Raw genomic sequence first — 18418 nt, 5'->3', positions numbered from 1 at the left:
AAAAGCCCACCAAAGAGAGGGAGCTGTTGTATCGATGAAGAATCTGTTATGGTTCTTTATGAAGAACAAAATGAAGCAAAAGTCGAAATGCTAGAGGCTGTAACAGGGGAGGAAGGGCTGATTAGGCACAAATCTAAAGGTACCAAGCACCCAACAACCAAAAAAGGTAAGCGTTTCTGTCCATATGATGCACAAAGCTTGAAAACACTGAATTTAGACAGTACACAGTTGGTAGAAACCCCAATTGAGGTGGTGGAGAAGTCATGTCAGTGGGTTTTGGTGGCTAGCCCTAATAAATCACCGAAAAAGCCATGAAACTACTAAGTTGGAATTGTCAGGGGTTGGGCACACCCCTGACAATTCAGGCTTTGTGAGTCTTAGTGACTCAAGAAAGGCCCAGTATTATATTTTTAATGAAGACAAAGAATCGGGAGCAAAATTGTTTCTTAGTGAATCCAGAAGGAATTGCAGGGGGCTTAGTTGTCTTTTGGGATGATCAGGTAGGGCTATCAATCGACTCATTCTCAAACAACTGTATAAGTGCTCTTTGTCAAGTAATGGAAACCATATAGCAAATGCAGATCACCTTCATACATGTTTCTAATGTTTTTCAAGAAAGAGTTCAACTATGGGAGGATATTCATAGAGCAAGTAGAAACTACCACCTACCTTGGCTTTGCTTGGGAGACTTCAACGAAGTATTGTATTACTGGGAAAAAGTGGGCAGAAAACGAGCGGAAAACTACCGGTCAACAGCCTTCAGGGACTTTCTCAGCAAGTGCTCCTTAATGGATTTGGAATCCGAGGGCTGTGCTTTCACTTGGACAAATAACCGAATAGGAGATCAATTTGTCAAAGAGAGACTACATAGGGGATTATGCAATTTAGATTGGCGAATAACTTATCCTAATACTAAAAGCATAGCACTACCAGCTATAGGGTCTGATCACAGCCCTATTGTAATATCTTTACACTGATGGAAAGACAAGAAAATGAGGGTTTTCCGGTATGAAGCATTTTGGGCAGAAGATGATGAAAGTATGTTGTTAGTAAGAAAGGTATGGGCTGAAGGGGAATCTCAAAGGCTGAATATAGTACAAAAGTTACAGCTGGTGACTAAACAGTTGGCAAAGTGGAAAGAAAGGTATGGGCTGAAGGGGAATCTCAAAAGCTGAATATAGTACAAAAGTTACAGCTGGTGACTAAATAGTTGGCAAAGTGGAGTAAAAACGGATTCCATAATGCAAAACAGAGAATTAATGAGCTAAAAAATGAATACAAAGGCTGACAAATGGAAATGATGTACATAAAGAAAGTGAGATATTAAAGAGGATAAATCAGGAAATTGAAAAGCTTTGGCGGCAAGAGGAAATGTTTTGGGGGATGTGCTCAAGAATCAACTGGTTAAAATGGGGAGACAAAAATATAATTTTTTTTCATGCAACAACTATTCAGAGAAGAAATAGAAACATAATTACCTTACTAAAGAATGTAGCCGATGAATGAGTGAAAGGAGATCAGCCTTTGAAGGAGATGACTGAATTTTTTTTCAAAAACCTATACTTATCAGTGGGGGCTCGTAATTTTCAGCCTGTTATACAACAAATACCAACATTAGTAGATGAAAGAATGAACCAGAGGCTAGGGGTGAGCGCGGTTCCCGGTTCTTAAAGGACTGGTTCCGGTTCCCGGTTCCATTTTTCCGGGAACCGGTCGCGGAACTGGAACTGGAACCGGTTAGGGTTCTAGAAGGAACCCCCCCTCCTCCGAGACTCCCCTCCCCCGAGACTCCCGACTCTCCTCAAGACTCTTCCACTTTCAGTTTTTTAGGGTATCGCCGGATGCTGCTCTGAGTCTTGCCGTCGGACGCCGCTCGCCCTCAAGGCCACCGCTGCCGAACGCCAGTCGCCGACGTTGCTCGCGCGAACCCTCGCCGCTCGAGGCCCGTCGCTGCCGTGCTCTGCCTTGACGCCCATCGCCGACTACCCATCGCTGCCGTGCTCTGAGCCGAGCTCGTCTCCGCTCGAGAGTCGCGACCCACCGCCTCTGCTCGTGCCAGAAGCCCTGAGTCGCCGACGAGCAGAAGCCCCGACGACGCCGTGCTCTGAGCCGAGCTCGTCTTCGCTCGAGAGTAGTGACCCACCGCCTCTGCTCGCGCCAGAAGCCCCGAGTCGCCGACGAGCAAAAGCCCCGACGAGCAGAAGCCCCGACGATGCCGTGCTCTGAGCCGAGCTCGTCTTCGCTTGAGAGTAGCGACCCACCGCCTCTGCTCGCGCCAGAAGCCCCGAGTCGTCGACGAGCAGAAGCCCCGACGACGCCGTGCTCTGAGCCGAGCTCGTCTCCGCTTGAGAGTCGTGACCCACCGCCTCTGCTCGTGCTAGAAGCCCGATTCATCAACGAGTTGAAGCCCGACGAGCAAAGCCCCGACGACGCCGTGCTCTGAGCCGAGCTCGTCTCCGCTCGAGAGTCGCGACCCACCGCCTCGCTTGCGCCAAAAGCCCCAATTCGTCGACGAGCTGAAGCCCCGACGACGCCGATTCTGCTATCTCTGCTCGCGACCCACCACCGTTGCTCGCGCCAGAAGCCCCGACGACGCCAATTCTGTTGTCTCCGCTCGCGACCCACCGCTTTTGCCCGCGTTAGGAGCCTCGACGACGCCGATTCAGCACTCCGCTCGCGACCCACCGCTGCTGTTCGCGCCAGAAGCCCTGACGACGCCTGCTGTCTTCGCTCGCGACGCCTGACGCCGTTGCCCTGAAGACCAGCGACCGACCGACATCCCCGCAGCCCGCCACCGCTCGGCGCCGAACACCGCTCGCCGGTGAAATTAGATTTGGACCTTCTCTCCAAGGGTATGATTTCGGGGTTATACCATCAAATGCTGTGAATTTCATTTGTACGATCTCGTATATACCGGTGTAGGGAGTGAGTGACTGATTTGGTGATTCTTGGACTTGCTCAGTGATCATAGTTCTTTGGTGGCATTTTTATTATTTTTGGAGTTTAAATTCTGGATGAGCAAGTTGTTGGCAGCAAATTTAGAGACAAGCATTGTTATTCCATATTATTATTGTCGAGGAAGCTCTCTTAGCTTAGGACCAAGTGTGTAGACATGTAAATCACTGTGTTTTGAGGCTTTGCAGAATTGAGGGAAAAAGGGAGGTGATGTAGCTCTTTTAGAGTGAATAACAGGACCATGTAGGAAAATGTTAATGGATTCCAGGCTCACTTTTCAGCGAGAATTATTGCGAATAAGGACAATGTCTTGAAATTTAGCTATATCAAAGTTTTGGATTTGAACGCCAGATTTAGAAAAGCATCTTCTGGGTTGTTAAAGGAATGTGCTATTATTTTTTATGAATCTATCTTGTATTTTCTTGCCTTTTGACTATCATTGTACGATTTCTAGGCTCAATATCTTAATTTGAAGGTTTTCCCTTATTGGAAGATACCTAACATGCTTCAAGTGCGACATTTCGTTCATAAGGGGTTGGTGTTTATGCATCGTGTTGATATTTAAGTCACCCTCATATAGAAAGACTTGGTTGCTCTTTTACCTTAGATAAACATGTTACCGTTTAATCTTCCTTAAATAATAAGCATATGTGCTTGTGCACATATAACTAAATCACTGCTAAATGGTTTGGATTATCATGTCTACCACTTGTGCCTACAAGGTGCATATTATTATTGTTACGAGTGGTCAAAATGTGCGCCTAAATTAATATCCTATTATTATTGTGTAGTGCGAAGTTAATGTATCAACATAACACGTCAATGGAGGTGGATGGACGTGAGGAGATGACTCCGATTGCGAAATGGGAGTTTTCCAACGATGAAATTGAAGAAGAGACACCCCCTACCTCGAGTGCCACAAATAAGGTACCCGATTTTCATCTTTCACATGATAAGAAATATACATTCGAATGCTAGAATCATTATTCGAAAATTAGTGATAAGGATGAGAAAATATATCAAGTGAAGTGCATTCATTGTGGGTCAATGCTTAAGTACCGTGTTGCTAACGGTACTTTTGTAATGATGAAGCACTTGACCACATGTAAGAGGTTTCTCCGTAATAGGCAGAAATTTTTTGTGCCACGTAATGTCAACATGGCTGGCAAGGGAGGAGGAGATTCTAGTACTGATAACGTCTTATCGATATGGACATTTAATCAAGAACGTTGTAGGCTAATACTGAACAACCTTTTTCCTTGGTTGAGCGTGTTGGATTTCGTGAATATGTTAGTGAGTTACAACCTCTCTTCAAACATATATCACGTTTCACAGTGGCAAAAGATTGCATGAAATTGTTTTTATGTGAAAGAACTTTTTTGAAGAATTATTTTGGAAAGATTAATTCTAGGATTGCACTCACGACTGATACATGGACTTTCAATCAAAATCTGAATTACTTATGTCTCACTGCACATTTTATTAATGAAAATTAGAAGTTGCATAAAAGAATCATCAATTTTGTGGTGATGCATAATCACAGGGGTAAGGAGATTGGAAAAATGGTGGAGGGATGCATTGAGGAGTGGGGAATAGAAAAAAAATGTGTCGACAATTACCGTGGATAATGCTAACTCGAATGATATTGCAGTTAGCTATTTGAGGGATAAACTTTCGAAACAAAAGTCGTTGATATTAGATGATAGTGTTTTGCACATGAGGTGTACAACTCATATATTAAATTTGATTGTGAGAGATGACTTGACTATGGTACGTGACTCCATTGCACATATCCGAAATGTGGTTAGATATGTAAGGAGTTCTCCCACAAGAGCCCAAGTATTTCAATCTTGCATTGAGAAAGAAAAGATAACGTATAAGAGTTCGATAGTTCTTGATGTCGTCACTAAATGGAACTCTACTTACCTCATGTTAGACACCGCCATAAAGTTCAGAAAAGCTTTCGAAAGGATGGAAGATCACGATCAATCTTTTGTAAGTGAGCTTAATTATGAAATTCCTAGTGAAGATGATTGGGAAAATGTTATTATTCTTTCGGATTTTCTCAAAGTATTCTATGATGCCACCAATCAGATGTCTGAGACTTCATATGTTACTTCAAATGATTATTTTGAAGGGATAGCTTTTTTGTATAGAAATTTGAAAAATGCGATCAATGCTTCGGATCCTAAACTTCAAGATATGGGTATGAAAATGAAAGAAAAATTTGACAAATATTATGAAAGCTTGGATAAAGTGAATATGATGGTGTTAATTGTGGTTGTGTTAGATCCTAGAGCCAAGTTAAATTATGTGAGTTTCTTGTATGGACAAATTTATGATAATGAATTGAAAATTAAAGAGATGCATTACAAGGTGAAGAATACATTTGAGCGTTTGTATGAATTTTATGAGCAATCTTCTCTTACTTCAAGTGATCAAGATTTTAATGGCCATAATTTGGGTGCAAGTAGTAGTAGTTCAAATTCCAATACCGATACGGGTGGTAGCGAAGGAATAAAAAAGCATAACGCCCAAGCTTGGAAGAAAATGTTTTTCTACTCGAATGAACGAGGGCGCGATGACAACAAGTCCAAGTTTGATGAGTATCTTCAAGAAAAAAATGAAAAAGATCTTGGTATTGACATTTTGATTTGGTGGAAGACTAATGGCTCAAAATATAAGATCCTTTCTTTGATGGCTCGAGATATTTTGTCAATTCCTGTAACTACCGTTGCTTCAGAATCAACTTTTAGTACATCGGGTCGTGTGCTTAATGGCTTTCGGAGTTCTTTAACTTCAAAAGTAGTGGAAGCTTTGATTTGCACTCAAGATTGGTTGAGAGCCGTTCGTGTACCACTTGATGTTGAAGAGTGTATTGAGAACGCATAACAATTTGAGTTGGGTAAGTAATGTTTATATATTTATATATTGTAATTCTTTTTGTATATCTGATAAGTTAATATTTTATTTAATCTCTTCTTTTTTTTTTTTTTTTCTTCAGATATGGATGGTCTTAATGCGGAGATTATCATCGATAAATAAAGTTGGTAATGTCGCATTTGCAATGGATCCAACGGTTGAGAAGTCAAGCAAGGTTTTTTGTTGGCTTATTGATGAGCAACTTTGTTTGTCGTAATTTTAATGCAAGCTCATTTTTATGTACATTGAATTTTTGAACTATGTTGTCAAAAAATTTAGGAGCTTTTAGATGGGCAAAATGGCATGCTTCATGGAGTATTATCGATATTGATTTTTTTTTCTGTGTCTTTACTTATGATTTTGATTGATTTGCATTCATGTCTTTGCAAGATTTTGTTGTGCCAAAGGAATCACATGGAAATGTTTAGAGTTCACACTATGGAGTAGATGAAAATTTGAGATCTTGTTGGCACTTTTGGTTTCATCTCTTTGGAAACTTCTTATTAATTTTGATTATGTATGTCCAAATTTTTGACAGTTGGCATTGGTATGTTTGCTAAGATGTGGGAAGTTACCGTATAATATACGCTTACGTTATAGTTTTTTTTGATAACGTGCGCATATGTTATATTTTTTTTTGGTAACGTGCGTGCACGTTATATTTTTTTTTGGTAACGTGCACGCACGTTATATTTTTTTTGGTAACGTGCGCGCACGTTATATTTTTTTTTTTTTGGTAACGTGTGCGCACGTTATATTTTTTTTTTGGGTAACGTGCACATATGTTATAATTCAAATATGAAAATAACAAAAAAAAATCTGTTGGAACCTGGAACCGACCCTAGAATCTGTGACAGGGTAGGTTCCAGGTTCTTCATTTTAAGGAACCTGTACCCGAGGGTAGGTTCCAGGTTCCAGACGGAACCGAACCGGAACCTGAAACCGCTCACCCCTAGTAAAATCTGTTACAATTGAGGAGATTATTGAGGCAATGCAGCAATTAGGAGCTAACAAGGCTCCAAGACCGGATGGGCTTAATGAGCTGTTTTACCGAAATCATTGGCCAGATCTAAGTCAGGGAATTTTCAACAAAGTGCAGATTTTTTTGAAATGGGACACTTAAATCCTGACATGAACATAACCCAAATCACCTTCATTCCCAAAGTCCTAAACCCTGAAAAGCTTGAACAATTCTGTCCCATCGGCATGTGCAATTTTATATACAAAATCATCTCTAAAGTAATGACAAATAGACTAAAACCCTTACTACCAAGCCTCATTGTAGAAGAACAAAGTGCCTTTGTGGGGGGGTCGACATATTCAAGACAATATCTTGATTGTACAGAAGGTGTTATATAAGTTGCGAACTTGGGAGAGGAAGATCAAGTTCCAAGTTGTCCTAAAGCTTGATATGCAAAAAGCATATGATTGAATTAAATGAGACTTCTTACAAGCATGCTTGACTAAGATGGAATTTTGTGATTAGTGGGTCTAATGGGTGATGCAATGTGTGTCCACGGTATCTTTCAGCATCAACTTCAATGGCGATCCTCTACCTTTTTTCAAGCCCATCAGAGGAATTCGACAAGGTGACCACTTTCCCCATATCTATTTATTTTAGTGACCAACGTGCTATCCCACCTAATGAAACAAGCAGTTGCAAATGGCACTTCAAGAGAAATTAAGCTAAACAGCTGCTGCCCTACATTATCACACCTGCTCTTTGCGGATAATTCAATATTTTTCTTTCATGGCACTGTTTTGAAATGTCAGAATTTGGTTGCTATTCTACATCAATATTCTTTCACAATAGGACAAACCATTAATCTTAACAAATCATGAATCCATTTCAGCAAGAGCTGTCCCATGAATTTGAGAAGAAATATGGCTGAAGAGCTAAGAGTCCTAGAAATAGAGAAAACATGGAAGTATTTAATATTCCTTTGGATTGGGGAGGCTAAAAAAAAGATATATTTGCATGGATTCTTGCAAGAGCAAGCATGAAGTTGGAGAGTTGGAAGGATAACTTGCTGTCCAAAACAGGGAATGAAATATTGATTAAATCAGTAGTGCAGGCTATTCCACAATATGCAATGTCCATTTTCAAACTTCCTACGTCAATTTGCAAAGCTATTGAAAAGAAAATTGCAAACTTCTGGTGGCAGAATGGCAACAAAGTTGTTAGAATTCATTGGAAAAAAATGGGAAAATTTAAAATTTAGAAAGGAGGAAGGAGGGCTCGGCTTTAAAGGGAGAATTACCAAAAAGTCCTAAACCTATTGCAATTGTGCCAATTTAGTCCTAAACTTTTTTTGGCCAATTCAGTCCTAAACCTTTTACTTTTGTTCCAGTTCAGTCCTTTCGGCCAAAATTAGCCGGCGCTGGCGTGGCAGCCGGCGGTGCGGCGAGCTTTTTTAATAATATTTGATTTTTAAAAAAATTTTATTAATTTTTTTTTTTTTCCTTTTTTTTTTCCTTCTCCCTCCTCCTTCCTTGGGCTCCGTGACCGGCCAGCCGGCTGGTCGCCGGACCGAGGCGGTCGGCGGGAGGAGGCCTCGCCGTCGCGTCGGCGAGGGCTCGCAGATCCGGCGAGGAGGCCTCGCCTCGCCGACGACCGCGAGGCGAGCTCGCGCCCCGACGGTGAGGCCCCCTCGCCGGATCGGGTGAGGGCTCGACTCGCGGTCGGCCGGGCGAGGCGAGCCCTCGCGCATCCGGCGAGGGGGCTCGCTCGCCGGCGACCGCGAGGCGAGCTCGCGCCTGGCGACGGCGAGGGCTCGACTCGCGATCGCCGGGCGAGGCGAGCCTCGCCGATTCGGCGAGGGGGCTTGCCGTCGCGTCTAGCGAGGGCTCGCTCGCCCGGCGACGTGAGGCGAGCTAGCGCCCAGCGACGGCGAGGGGGGCTCGCCCTCGCGTCTGGCGAGGCCTCCTTGCCGGATCCCGCTGGATCGCCTCGGTCCGGCGATCGGCCGGGCTGGCGGTCGCGGAGCCCAAGGAAGGAGGAGGGAGGAGGAAAAAAAAAGGAAAAAAGAAAAAAATTAATAAAAAAAATTAATAATTTTTTTAAAAAATCAAATATTATTAAAAAAAGCTCGCCGGCACCGGCCGGCTGCCACGTCAGCGCCGGCCGGCTAATTTTGGCCGGAAGGACTGAACTGGAACAAAAGTAAAAGGTTTAGGACTGAATTGGCTAAAAAAAAAAGTTTAGGACTGAATTGGCACAATTGCAATAGGTTTAGGACTTTTTTGGTAATTCTCCCGCTTTAAAGACCTCCTAGCTTTCAATAATGCGATGTTAGGCAAGTAAGCTTGGCGCATTTCTCAGCAATCTTCTTCCCTTCTAAGTCAAATAATGAAGGGCCTTTACTACCCACAATGCGATTTTTGGAAAGTTGGAAAAGGATCTAGACCGTCTTGGGGATGGCAATGCATTGTCTTAGGGAGAGACTCGATAGCTCCTCAAGTTATGTGGATTGTTAGCAATGGACAGACTATCTCGATTAGGGAAGATAAATGGTTAAAAAGCGGAACTATTGGTGGGCTAGCGACAAGAAATGAGCCAGAGAAAGTGGGTGCTTTTATAGAACAAATGGATGGAAAATGGAATGAGGAAATGTTACGGTTATTGTTCGATGACCAAAGAGTTAAGGAAATCCTTGCAACTCCCATAGGATTACCTTCTACAGCAGATAAAATGGTATGGATGAGCAACAAATTAGGGGTCTATTCTGTGAAAAGCGGATATATCTACAATAGAAATCAAACAGTTAACCCAATAACCACAGCAGCATCTTCCTCTCATCAAACAAAGCCAGACCTTTGGAAATTCATCTGGAAATCTAACAATCTACCTAGAATTAAACAGTTTCTCTGGAATGCTTGCCAAAATGCAATACCTATAGTGGAAAACTTGCACATGAGGAGAATTGTACCTGATCCACTATGCCCAATATGTAAAAAAGAAACTAAAACCATTGAACATGCTTTATTGCTCTGTCCTTGGACTGTCAAGTTATGGCGAGCGAGTCCCTTGCACATCCAAATTTCAAGACTTGGGTTAACACGACTTGATGAATGGCTACACTCAGAAAAAGAAGACCCAAGCAATGACTAAAATTTTAACCTAATTGCCACGGCTATGTGGTGCATTTGGAAAGATCGGAACCGGTTTGTTTTCGAACAGCATCCCTTGTCTCCGCATCAGACCCTGTCCAAAGCAATAGCTTTATATGAGAACTACTCGAGCTGCAACGGTAAGAAAACAACAACAAAAAACAATGAAACCCACACGCAGCAATGGAAACCTCCGCCATTGAACGCTTTGAGCATCAATATAGACGCTTCATTTGTCTGGGATGGAGTCGAAATACCAAATCTGGAGGAGAGGAGTGAGTTGGCCAGGAACAGAACAACTCCAGCTCTCGAGGAAGATAGAGCCGTGGCCAAGAACAGGGGTGCTCTCGACATTCCTTTTGTTGGGGATGAAGACGAAGCACCAGATCCGGAGGAGGTCAGAGAAGTGGTCCAGAATGGAACAATACCAGCTATCGAGGAAGGCAGTGAAGTGGCTACGAACAGGGCCTCCGAAAGCGCAGTAGATCTGGAGGAGATCAGAGATGTGGTCTGAAATCGAACAACCCCAACTCTAGAGGAAGATAGCGAAGTGGCTGAGTACAGGAGTGTCTTCGGCGTCTCCTTTGTCAAGAATGAAAGTGAATCACCAGATCTAGAGGAGTATGGAGATATGGTGACCAAACCTAACCGAACAACACCAGATCTAGGGGAAAATAGAGGAGGGACCGAAAGCAGGAGCGCCATCGCCTGCATCTGCCGTGATTCTCGGGGTTGCCTGGTGGATGGCTTTTTGAAGACAATAGCAGCCTCCTTGGCTGAACAAGCGGAAGCCATAGCTCTCTTGGAAACCCTAGATTTCCTCTCCAACAGCTCGAACAAAACTCTCCAAGTACACTCTGACCGCTTGCTGCTCGTGCAAACAGTTTAGGAAGCGAAAAAACCGAGCTTGGAAGTCGCAGGGCTAGTGGATCGGATCCGAGAGAAAATGAAAAGCTTTTCGGGCTTGTCTTTGGCCCACTGCAGCAGAGACGCCAACAGACCCGCCGACTAGATTGCAAGAGCCCAACGAGAGCACTACCTTCCTCGAAACTGGGTAATCAACCCCCTGATGGCCTTAATCAATTTACTAAGCGTTGATGTTTCTAATGTAATTGCTCCGAGCTTATCTAAGTAAATGAATAGAAAATGCATTTTCGACCAAAAAAAAAAAAAAGAGAGTCTTGCTTGCCAATTCCATGGCCAAACTACAACCCCATATGCATAATCCTTGGATCTACGATCTTGGGACCTCAAATTCCATTTAAGATCAAAGAAGGGTAGATAGCATAGCTAAGCACTAATTCAAGGTAAATCTTGAAATTAGACTAGATTGATTGTACTCAGCTGGTTTCGATTCGTTTCTAGGACCTACGAAATAGGTTTCGGGTTTTAAAAACTTAAAGCCAATTCGAAGATGGTAGGTTCCAAAGTTTAGGTATGGAACATACCCAACTCAGAACTTACTCATGCCGTCACACTTATCTCTAACTCGCACACTTTTGTACTTGTCCAGAGGAAATTCTTGCACTTTCGGGGTGATGCTTGTTGTCCTACAATATCGAGAGTGGCACTGGCTTCCTTGGTTAAATGGTGTGCTCCTCAACTTCTGCTACTGTCCAATCTAAGTTGGTGAATACTGACACATCAAGCAAACTTTGGGGCGGGGACATGGATTGTTTAACCTCCATCTCCTTCAAAAATTCAATTTTTTCAACCATTGACAAGTTTAAGTACTCCACAATAATATTATGAAATTACCTTCTTTTTTTTAATCATCTGTGGATTGTTATTTTTAGTAAATAGGAATTTTTGTTGTTGCTTTAACTTTCATTTTGCTTGATTAATGGATGAACTTGACATTTTATAATTGCTTTGTATTTTTGTTTGTTTTGTACCGTACTTCTCATTGTTTTGTTGCCCTACTATGTTGTTGTAACTGCTATTTGTCTTGGTTGTAAATAATGAGATGCTCTACTATAATTTGTCCTTTTAATAAATGAAAAAATGAAAAGAAAAAAAAGAAAAAAAAAGGAATGGTGGATTCTGATTTCCAAGATCTAAAAACTTGGAATCGGTTTTGACAAAATAAGTTTCAAATTCCAAGTTTGGAACCTACCTACTTTGGAATCACTCACCTCTTATAAAGACGTTTGATATTAGGAAGTGCAACGGTCAAAGATAATGGCAACATAGCAGTAATCCGACTAAGCAAACATGAAAAGGAAGAAAAAGACATCATTTTCATAACCATCTTAAATTGATTCTGGCCAAATAATTCATTATAAATTGATATTGCACTAACTAGTAGCAATATATTTATTTTTGTTGAGTAAGCAAGTCACAACGGCCCAAAATGACCAACAATTCACTTAACCGAAAAATTGCATAAAGCCATGTTCTAAAAGTTGAGATTTTGATAAATAGATCGGGTGCGAGATTGAACAATTGCAAAATTTCCAAGTATTAGTCATTCCATCGTCACTTAAATTCATTAGAAAGTTTCAAGACGGTATTTTGCCATTGATTGTAATGGTGAAATCTATGCAGTATCCCCCAATGAAATCCATTTTCTCTTGAAAGCAATACAATGATGGTATTTTTCTTTTCCAACTTGTTCACTCGATCAATGATTTTCCATCCCAAATCTTATTTTCAATTCTCTCTCTCTCTCTCTCTAGGTTTTGGGTGCTACTACGGTCCATCCAAGAATTGTCCCTCAGAATCGGCACTCATTTTTAGTGCTGCCCATTCTGTCATGGCCTGGTCCAGATTGTCGTAACTTCAAGTGACCTAGTGTCTCGTAATTTACAATATTAGGATCGTCATGCCAAAATGTGAATTGTGACAAAGTCTCCCACTTAGGAGGAAGCGAAATACATGAGTTTTATGTGAAAATTTTGGCCCAACTTTAACTCAAAGTCCAAATCTCCCTGAACTTTTTTATTGTTTTTGTTTCTTAAAAAGATACCAACCTTATCTTGGCTCCCAATTCTGGCCTATTTTTTATTTTATTTTTTATATATATCTCCTGAAAAAAACACAAATTTTCAGTTAGTATCCAAATTTAGCCTTTGCCGAGTTTCCACTGAATACATGTGTAATGACATATTGAATATTTAACAGCATCATCAGACGAAGCAAGGACCAGATTTGGGTATTTGTCAAAAGTTTATGCTCGTTTATGAGACAACAAAAATTTTGAGTTAGAATTGGGATGTGACCTAAAGTTTGTGTTTTTTTATGAAAAGAAAAAATATTTAGGTCAGAATTGAGGCACAGCCCAAAATTTGTGCTTTTTTATGAGACGCAAAAAAGTTTGGGCTAGATTTGAAACTAGAACTAAAATTGCTGCTTTTTAAGGGAATTAGGCAGAAAATCTTATGAAAATTAGAAACAAAAAATAAAAATTCTACAGACAAGAACACAACTTGAATGCACTTATGGGTTTAGATTTGCTGGGAGAGATTAGATCGTCTCCATGACGAAAGACTGATGAAACTCCATCACCCTGTATCGACCTTTAAACGAGTCCTTGACCGAAAATTGCACGTTTAAATTAGACTGTGAGATCATTTGATCAACATGGTTCTTTCTTGCTAGGGTACTCTTAAATGACCAGCAGGATCTAAAGCGATACCACGAGAGAAAGTAAAAGAGAAGTAGAAGGATCCGAGGTTGTTGCCGGAAAAGCCCGTTTTGAATTTCTTCCCCCGCCCGATTACACTTCGGGCCTTGACCCATTTTAAAAGGCCCCAAGTTAAGTCAACCCAATTGTTGAAACGTGGCATCAGATCAGGCCCATGATGCGATGACTTTTCGATGGTGAACTCAAATCCCTCACGAAATACGAGGGGCAACGAGACCCTAATTTCGAGTAAATTCGATGCGATAATATAAAACGAAGACAACGATTTCGATCTCATAATTTCTTCCCAAAATGAATGCTTTTTCATTACTTATTTTACAAAAAATTGAATTGATGTAGAAATGTGCGAGTTACTAATTCTGTACAATCCCTCACATGTTTTAGCCTTAAATTTTGAATCTTTTCCGTCCAACAACAACCTTCCTAAAAAGTATTTCGAGTTTTGAAATACTAGTATCCTTCCACGTACCATTACCTTTCAATAATTACGTCCCATTACTTAATTATCAGATATTTATCGATAAAACTGTTAAGTTTAATTTTTCAAATGTCGAATTTCCACATACACGCAACCGCACACATTTCACTGAGAATTTTTTTTTTTAGTAATATAATCTTAAAAAAAACATAAGAATAAGTTTTCTTAAATTTGGTCAAATATGAAAATATTTTATTAATATGAGTCGGGTCGGGTATAAGTCGAAAAATTTACATTAGGCTTAAATGGGTCATAAATGGGTTAATAGGTTAATTTGGGTCGACTTATTAATGACCCGACCCGACCCACCCGTTTGACATCTCTAAAAGAGAGATTGGCGAGTGTTCAAGCAGAGAAGCGAGCGAGAGCGAGGGAAGCTATGAAGATGAAAATGGATGTGAACGATCGCATCTATTAGCCATCTTGTTCTTCCCAAGAAAAAATGTTGAAACAATGCTGAATTTATTCTCTAAAAGCTAACTCAGTCTTAAACTTTTCAATTGTGCTTATTTAGTTTTAAACTTTTGACAACTTGCTGATTTAATTTGAGACATTTCAATTAAACCAATTCAGCTCTAAATTTTTTGATGATTTGTCAATTTAGTCCTAAATATTTTTTAATGATTTTTCAATTTAGTCCTTACAACCGTCCTAGAGTAGCAGGGGCATAGAAAACGACCTGTAGAGCCCCCTGAAGCAAACCTAACATGACAAAAAGAGCACGGTTCTATCTCCATTTTTGCCTTTTGATTACTCTCCTGCAAACACAAGACGAAAGTGACAGTATCCAGCCAATTCAAAAGCTGATGCGTTATGATGTATCCCACAAAAGGGGCTTCGATACTGCAAAACCCATGTCATTAACATCAAAATGCAAAGGACAAACCCAAAAAAGGCTTCTCTTCTACCATCCCCCCATTCCTAATGCCCTCTACATGTCATAGAAAAGGTCGATGCGAGAAAAGAAGCGCATCCGCTTCAATCCAGGTTGTACACCGCGATGAAGGACATCAGCACGCTCCCCATCCAGAGCTTCCCGTCCTTCTCCTCTGCTTCGCTGACTGCTCTCACGACCTTGCCCTGGCTGTCCTCCAGGATCCGCACGACCTTACCCTCCTGGCTGTACTTAACGACCACTCCATGAAGTCGGCCGCCGATGTGAAGGAGGAACTGTATTTTCGCCGGAATAGGAAGCTTGAGTGTGAACTTCCTAATTTTAGGGTAGTGTGCGCATAGATACGTGTATAGAGTGCGGCGAGAGTGGACTGCGACCCAGAATTCACCATCTTTGTTCGTCCGGACATTGTCAGGGAACCCTGGTAGGACAGCAAACACTTCTGAAGTCCCTGCCTTCTCACCTTTCAACCAGTACTTCCGCAATCTGCAAACATCACCCCACACTGAATCTCCACAAACATGTAATAAAATAATAGATTCTTGACTACATATGCCTATTGATTTAACGTATTAAATAAAATTCTCGTGGCCTTGGAAACTATTGCAATGGTTCAGAGATAGCATCTGGGATTTTGGTAGAGAGGGACCGCTTGAAATGTTACTTCACAGTTCCGTCCTTATTCATAAGCTAAGAGCCTCATTCACCAACAATCCACTTACAAGAGAAACATGTTAAACTAACACATGCTGTACATAAAAGTATTTCAGGGGGCTTCCGATGATTAAAATACTCAAAGTCAGAGCATAGTGTGCCAACTCTTGGCTTGAAAAAAAGGCTCTTTGTTGCGAGGAATCCAATGGTAATGCGGTAATCAAAGTGCTACCTTAGAGGCCTCCAGAATAACTTGTAATCTTCCTCTGGCTTAGAACTAATCTTGATTGACTAGCATGCATGACTACCATGTCATTAAAGCAGTAGAAGCAATAGAATTGGTAAGACAGATTCCATTGGGACTGATTCAACATGGACAATAGCTGAATCAACATGACCCACCTGCCAATGGCACCTTCACAAAAGACAAAGAATGATCTGTCCTTGCTTAAGGACACGCCATTTGGAAATTGGAGATTCCTCTCAAGAACTGTGGTCTCCTTTGTGACAGGGTTGTACTTTAAAAGCCTTCCGCTACTTTCTGCAGAAAAAACCAAGTGCAAAAAGTTCCTGTGGAAAATTTGCAACATCCAAATTAATAAAACTTAACCATCCCACATAACAAGAATGAACAAGCAAACACAAAATATCAGACAAGAGTAGTAAAAAAAAATGACCTAAGCAATTACTTCACGAGTCATTTGAGCTTTATAGAGCATAATCAAACTCATTTGATGAAAAAGATCAAACTCTTAATAAAATGGTAGTAACGACAAATTATTTCACTCATTAACGAACTAATAGACTAGTGAGATGGTTGAAAAAAGCAAACTTATATCTAGAATAGTAACTTTGCAGTCAAGGAAATACAGCAAGGAGCAAGATCATGTGATGGTGACCAGAAGTCCAGAGCAACTCATTACCACATTTGTGAAAAATTCTAGTCTTTGCATTTGTTGAAACGGAAGAAATCTACATGGACTCAGACTTAGGAATTTGACAGAGCATGTTATCACTTATTTTAGAAATTGCATGCTTATCATTAAAATACCTTCTCTGGTATACGCTACTGCTATCTGTAAAATACACATTTCCTTCGTCATCAATGTCCAGATCATTGGTAAATCTCAATGGTATTCCTTCAGCTTCAGTTGTGAGAGATGTTGCCAACCCACCTTCTGGACCCACCTTCATTAGCCCAAAATATGCATCTGCAATGTATAAATCACCTGTTTTCTTGTCGAAACGAAGACCCAGAGGCCTGCCGCAGATGTGCTCATTTTTTAAATAACTCAAAGATGATGGTTTTGGGTTACATAGTTCTGACCTGAATAAATAAGAACAGGTGAACGTCAAATACTTCCAAGGGAGGCAAGAGAGAAACTTACAAGATAAGGAGGAAAAAGAAAGGAACTGTCACCAATAACTGTTACAGGGAAAGTTAAGATGGACATTGATACAAAAGTACGAATCAAATCCATCATTCATTCTGAAAAGTGTGGACACAAACCAGAGCAAAAGGTAAAGCTCTCTCTTTCCGAGCAGCAAGCAGAAGCCGTGGGCACCCCGACAATCAGATACGCGCTGAAAGTCGAATGGTAGCACAGTCCTAAGCCTAATGACAGCATCGCCGGGCACTGTTGACCAAAAAGATGACAGACTCGTGCACCAAAGAAAATCATCTCCTCTCCGTCCGGCCTACACAGGCACTCTCCACTCCATACTAGCCACCCTCCACACACACACTCACGCAAACACGTCATGGTCAAAAAACGACACAGAACTCGATCCCTCCCTCGCTCGCTCGCTCACCTATTGGGCGAAGTGTAGGCGAAATCCGACCAGGCCTGGCCGTCCCAGAACAGGACGCGCCCGTCGGCGACGCCGGTGTACGGGCCGCGGCCGAGCGGGTCGAAGGCGATGCTCTCGGGCCCCTGAATCTGGTTCAGGAACCTGACCTCCGACCTCTGCAGCAGGTTCCGGGAGTCCCTCTCGGGCGGGATCTCGGACCAAGGCGGCACGTCGGCCCTGTAGGCCTCGAAGTCCGGGAAGCCCGACAGGGCGCTGTGCTGAAAAGGGTCGGTGCCGCAGTACAGGGCCAGGAGGAGGAACGCTCCGGCGAGCACTCTGGCCGTCGATACCGCCATCGGGAGCGGCGCGAAGGTGGGGAGGGAAAAGCAAGAATGCGGTGAAACTGGAACTTCAAATTAGGACAGGCTCGCTTGGAACTGCGGAAGGTGAAAATCAAGAACGAGACAAAGGGAGAATCTTTACGTCGCTGCGTGGGCTTTCTTCGAGAAGATCGCCCAGGCGCTTTGTCCGTGACGATGATGGGTGGTTTACAGTTACTTGGTTGGTTCGGAGCATTTCACGACCAGCTCGGGGGTAGTTGGGACCCACCTTCTCTGACAATGCAACGGCATGACTTTGCAGTCGCTTTGAAGTTTTAGGCATAAATGGGGACGGCATGAATGTCTGAATAAATATTTGGTCGATGTGCAATTTTGATGTGGCTATTATTATTTATTTTTTGTACTTAAGTTAGGGGAAATGGGCATTTTTTGTGTGAAGATTTTGAGTTAAATTGATTGTCTCTTTCTCTGATATTACAACGGCTATCATGCCGTATGACGTGGTTAATGCATAAGAAATGTCTAAACTCAACATTGCCTTAAATTTCTATTGCAAAGGTTGTGATGCCATGCGGAGAGGTTAATTTTTTCTGGCATATATGAAGCTGTCTAAGCTCAACGTCATC

General features: G+C 41.8%; 1 protein-coding gene across 1 annotated transcript; it reads right to left on the bottom strand.

Moving 5' to 3' along the window:
• Positions 1-14839: 14839 nt before the first annotated feature.
• LOC104421370 (protein STRICTOSIDINE SYNTHASE-LIKE 3) lies at positions 14840-17995 on the bottom strand. Its single transcript, XM_010033287.3, has 4 exons — positions 17473-17995; positions 16712-16987; positions 16063-16230; positions 14840-15492 (listed from the first exon to the last, which is right to left on the bottom strand). Exons 1-4 carry the CDS (start codon positions 17805-17807, stop codon positions 15090-15092), a joined length of 1182 nt encoding a protein of 393 aa, XP_010031589.2. The 5' UTR covers positions 17808-17995; the 3' UTR covers positions 14840-15089.
• Between the last annotated feature and the right edge of the window lie 423 nt (positions 17996-18418).

Source organism: Eucalyptus grandis, chromosome 10 (genome assembly GCF_016545825.1).
Source record: "Eucalyptus grandis isolate ANBG69807.140 chromosome 10, ASM1654582v1, whole genome shotgun sequence".
Classification (NCBI taxonomy): domain Eukaryota; kingdom Viridiplantae; phylum Streptophyta; class Magnoliopsida; order Myrtales; family Myrtaceae; genus Eucalyptus; species Eucalyptus grandis.
The sequence above is the reverse complement of the archived record's forward strand: the minus strand, read 5'-3'. Positions and strand labels throughout refer to the sequence as shown.

Coding starts and splice junctions, on each gene's coding strand:
- LOC104421370 (XM_010033287.3), bottom strand. CDS start 17,807: ATGGCGGTATCGACGGCCAGAGTGCTCGCCGGAGCGTTCCTCCTCCTG. Junction 16,988..17,472: donor GCCTACACTTCGCCCAATAG/GTGAGCGAGCGA, acceptor TTATTTATTCAG/GTCAGAACTATGTAACCCAA. Junction 16,231..16,711: donor AGTAGCGTATACCAGAGAAG/GTATTTTAATGA, acceptor AATTTTCCACAG/GAACTTTTTGCACTTGGTTT.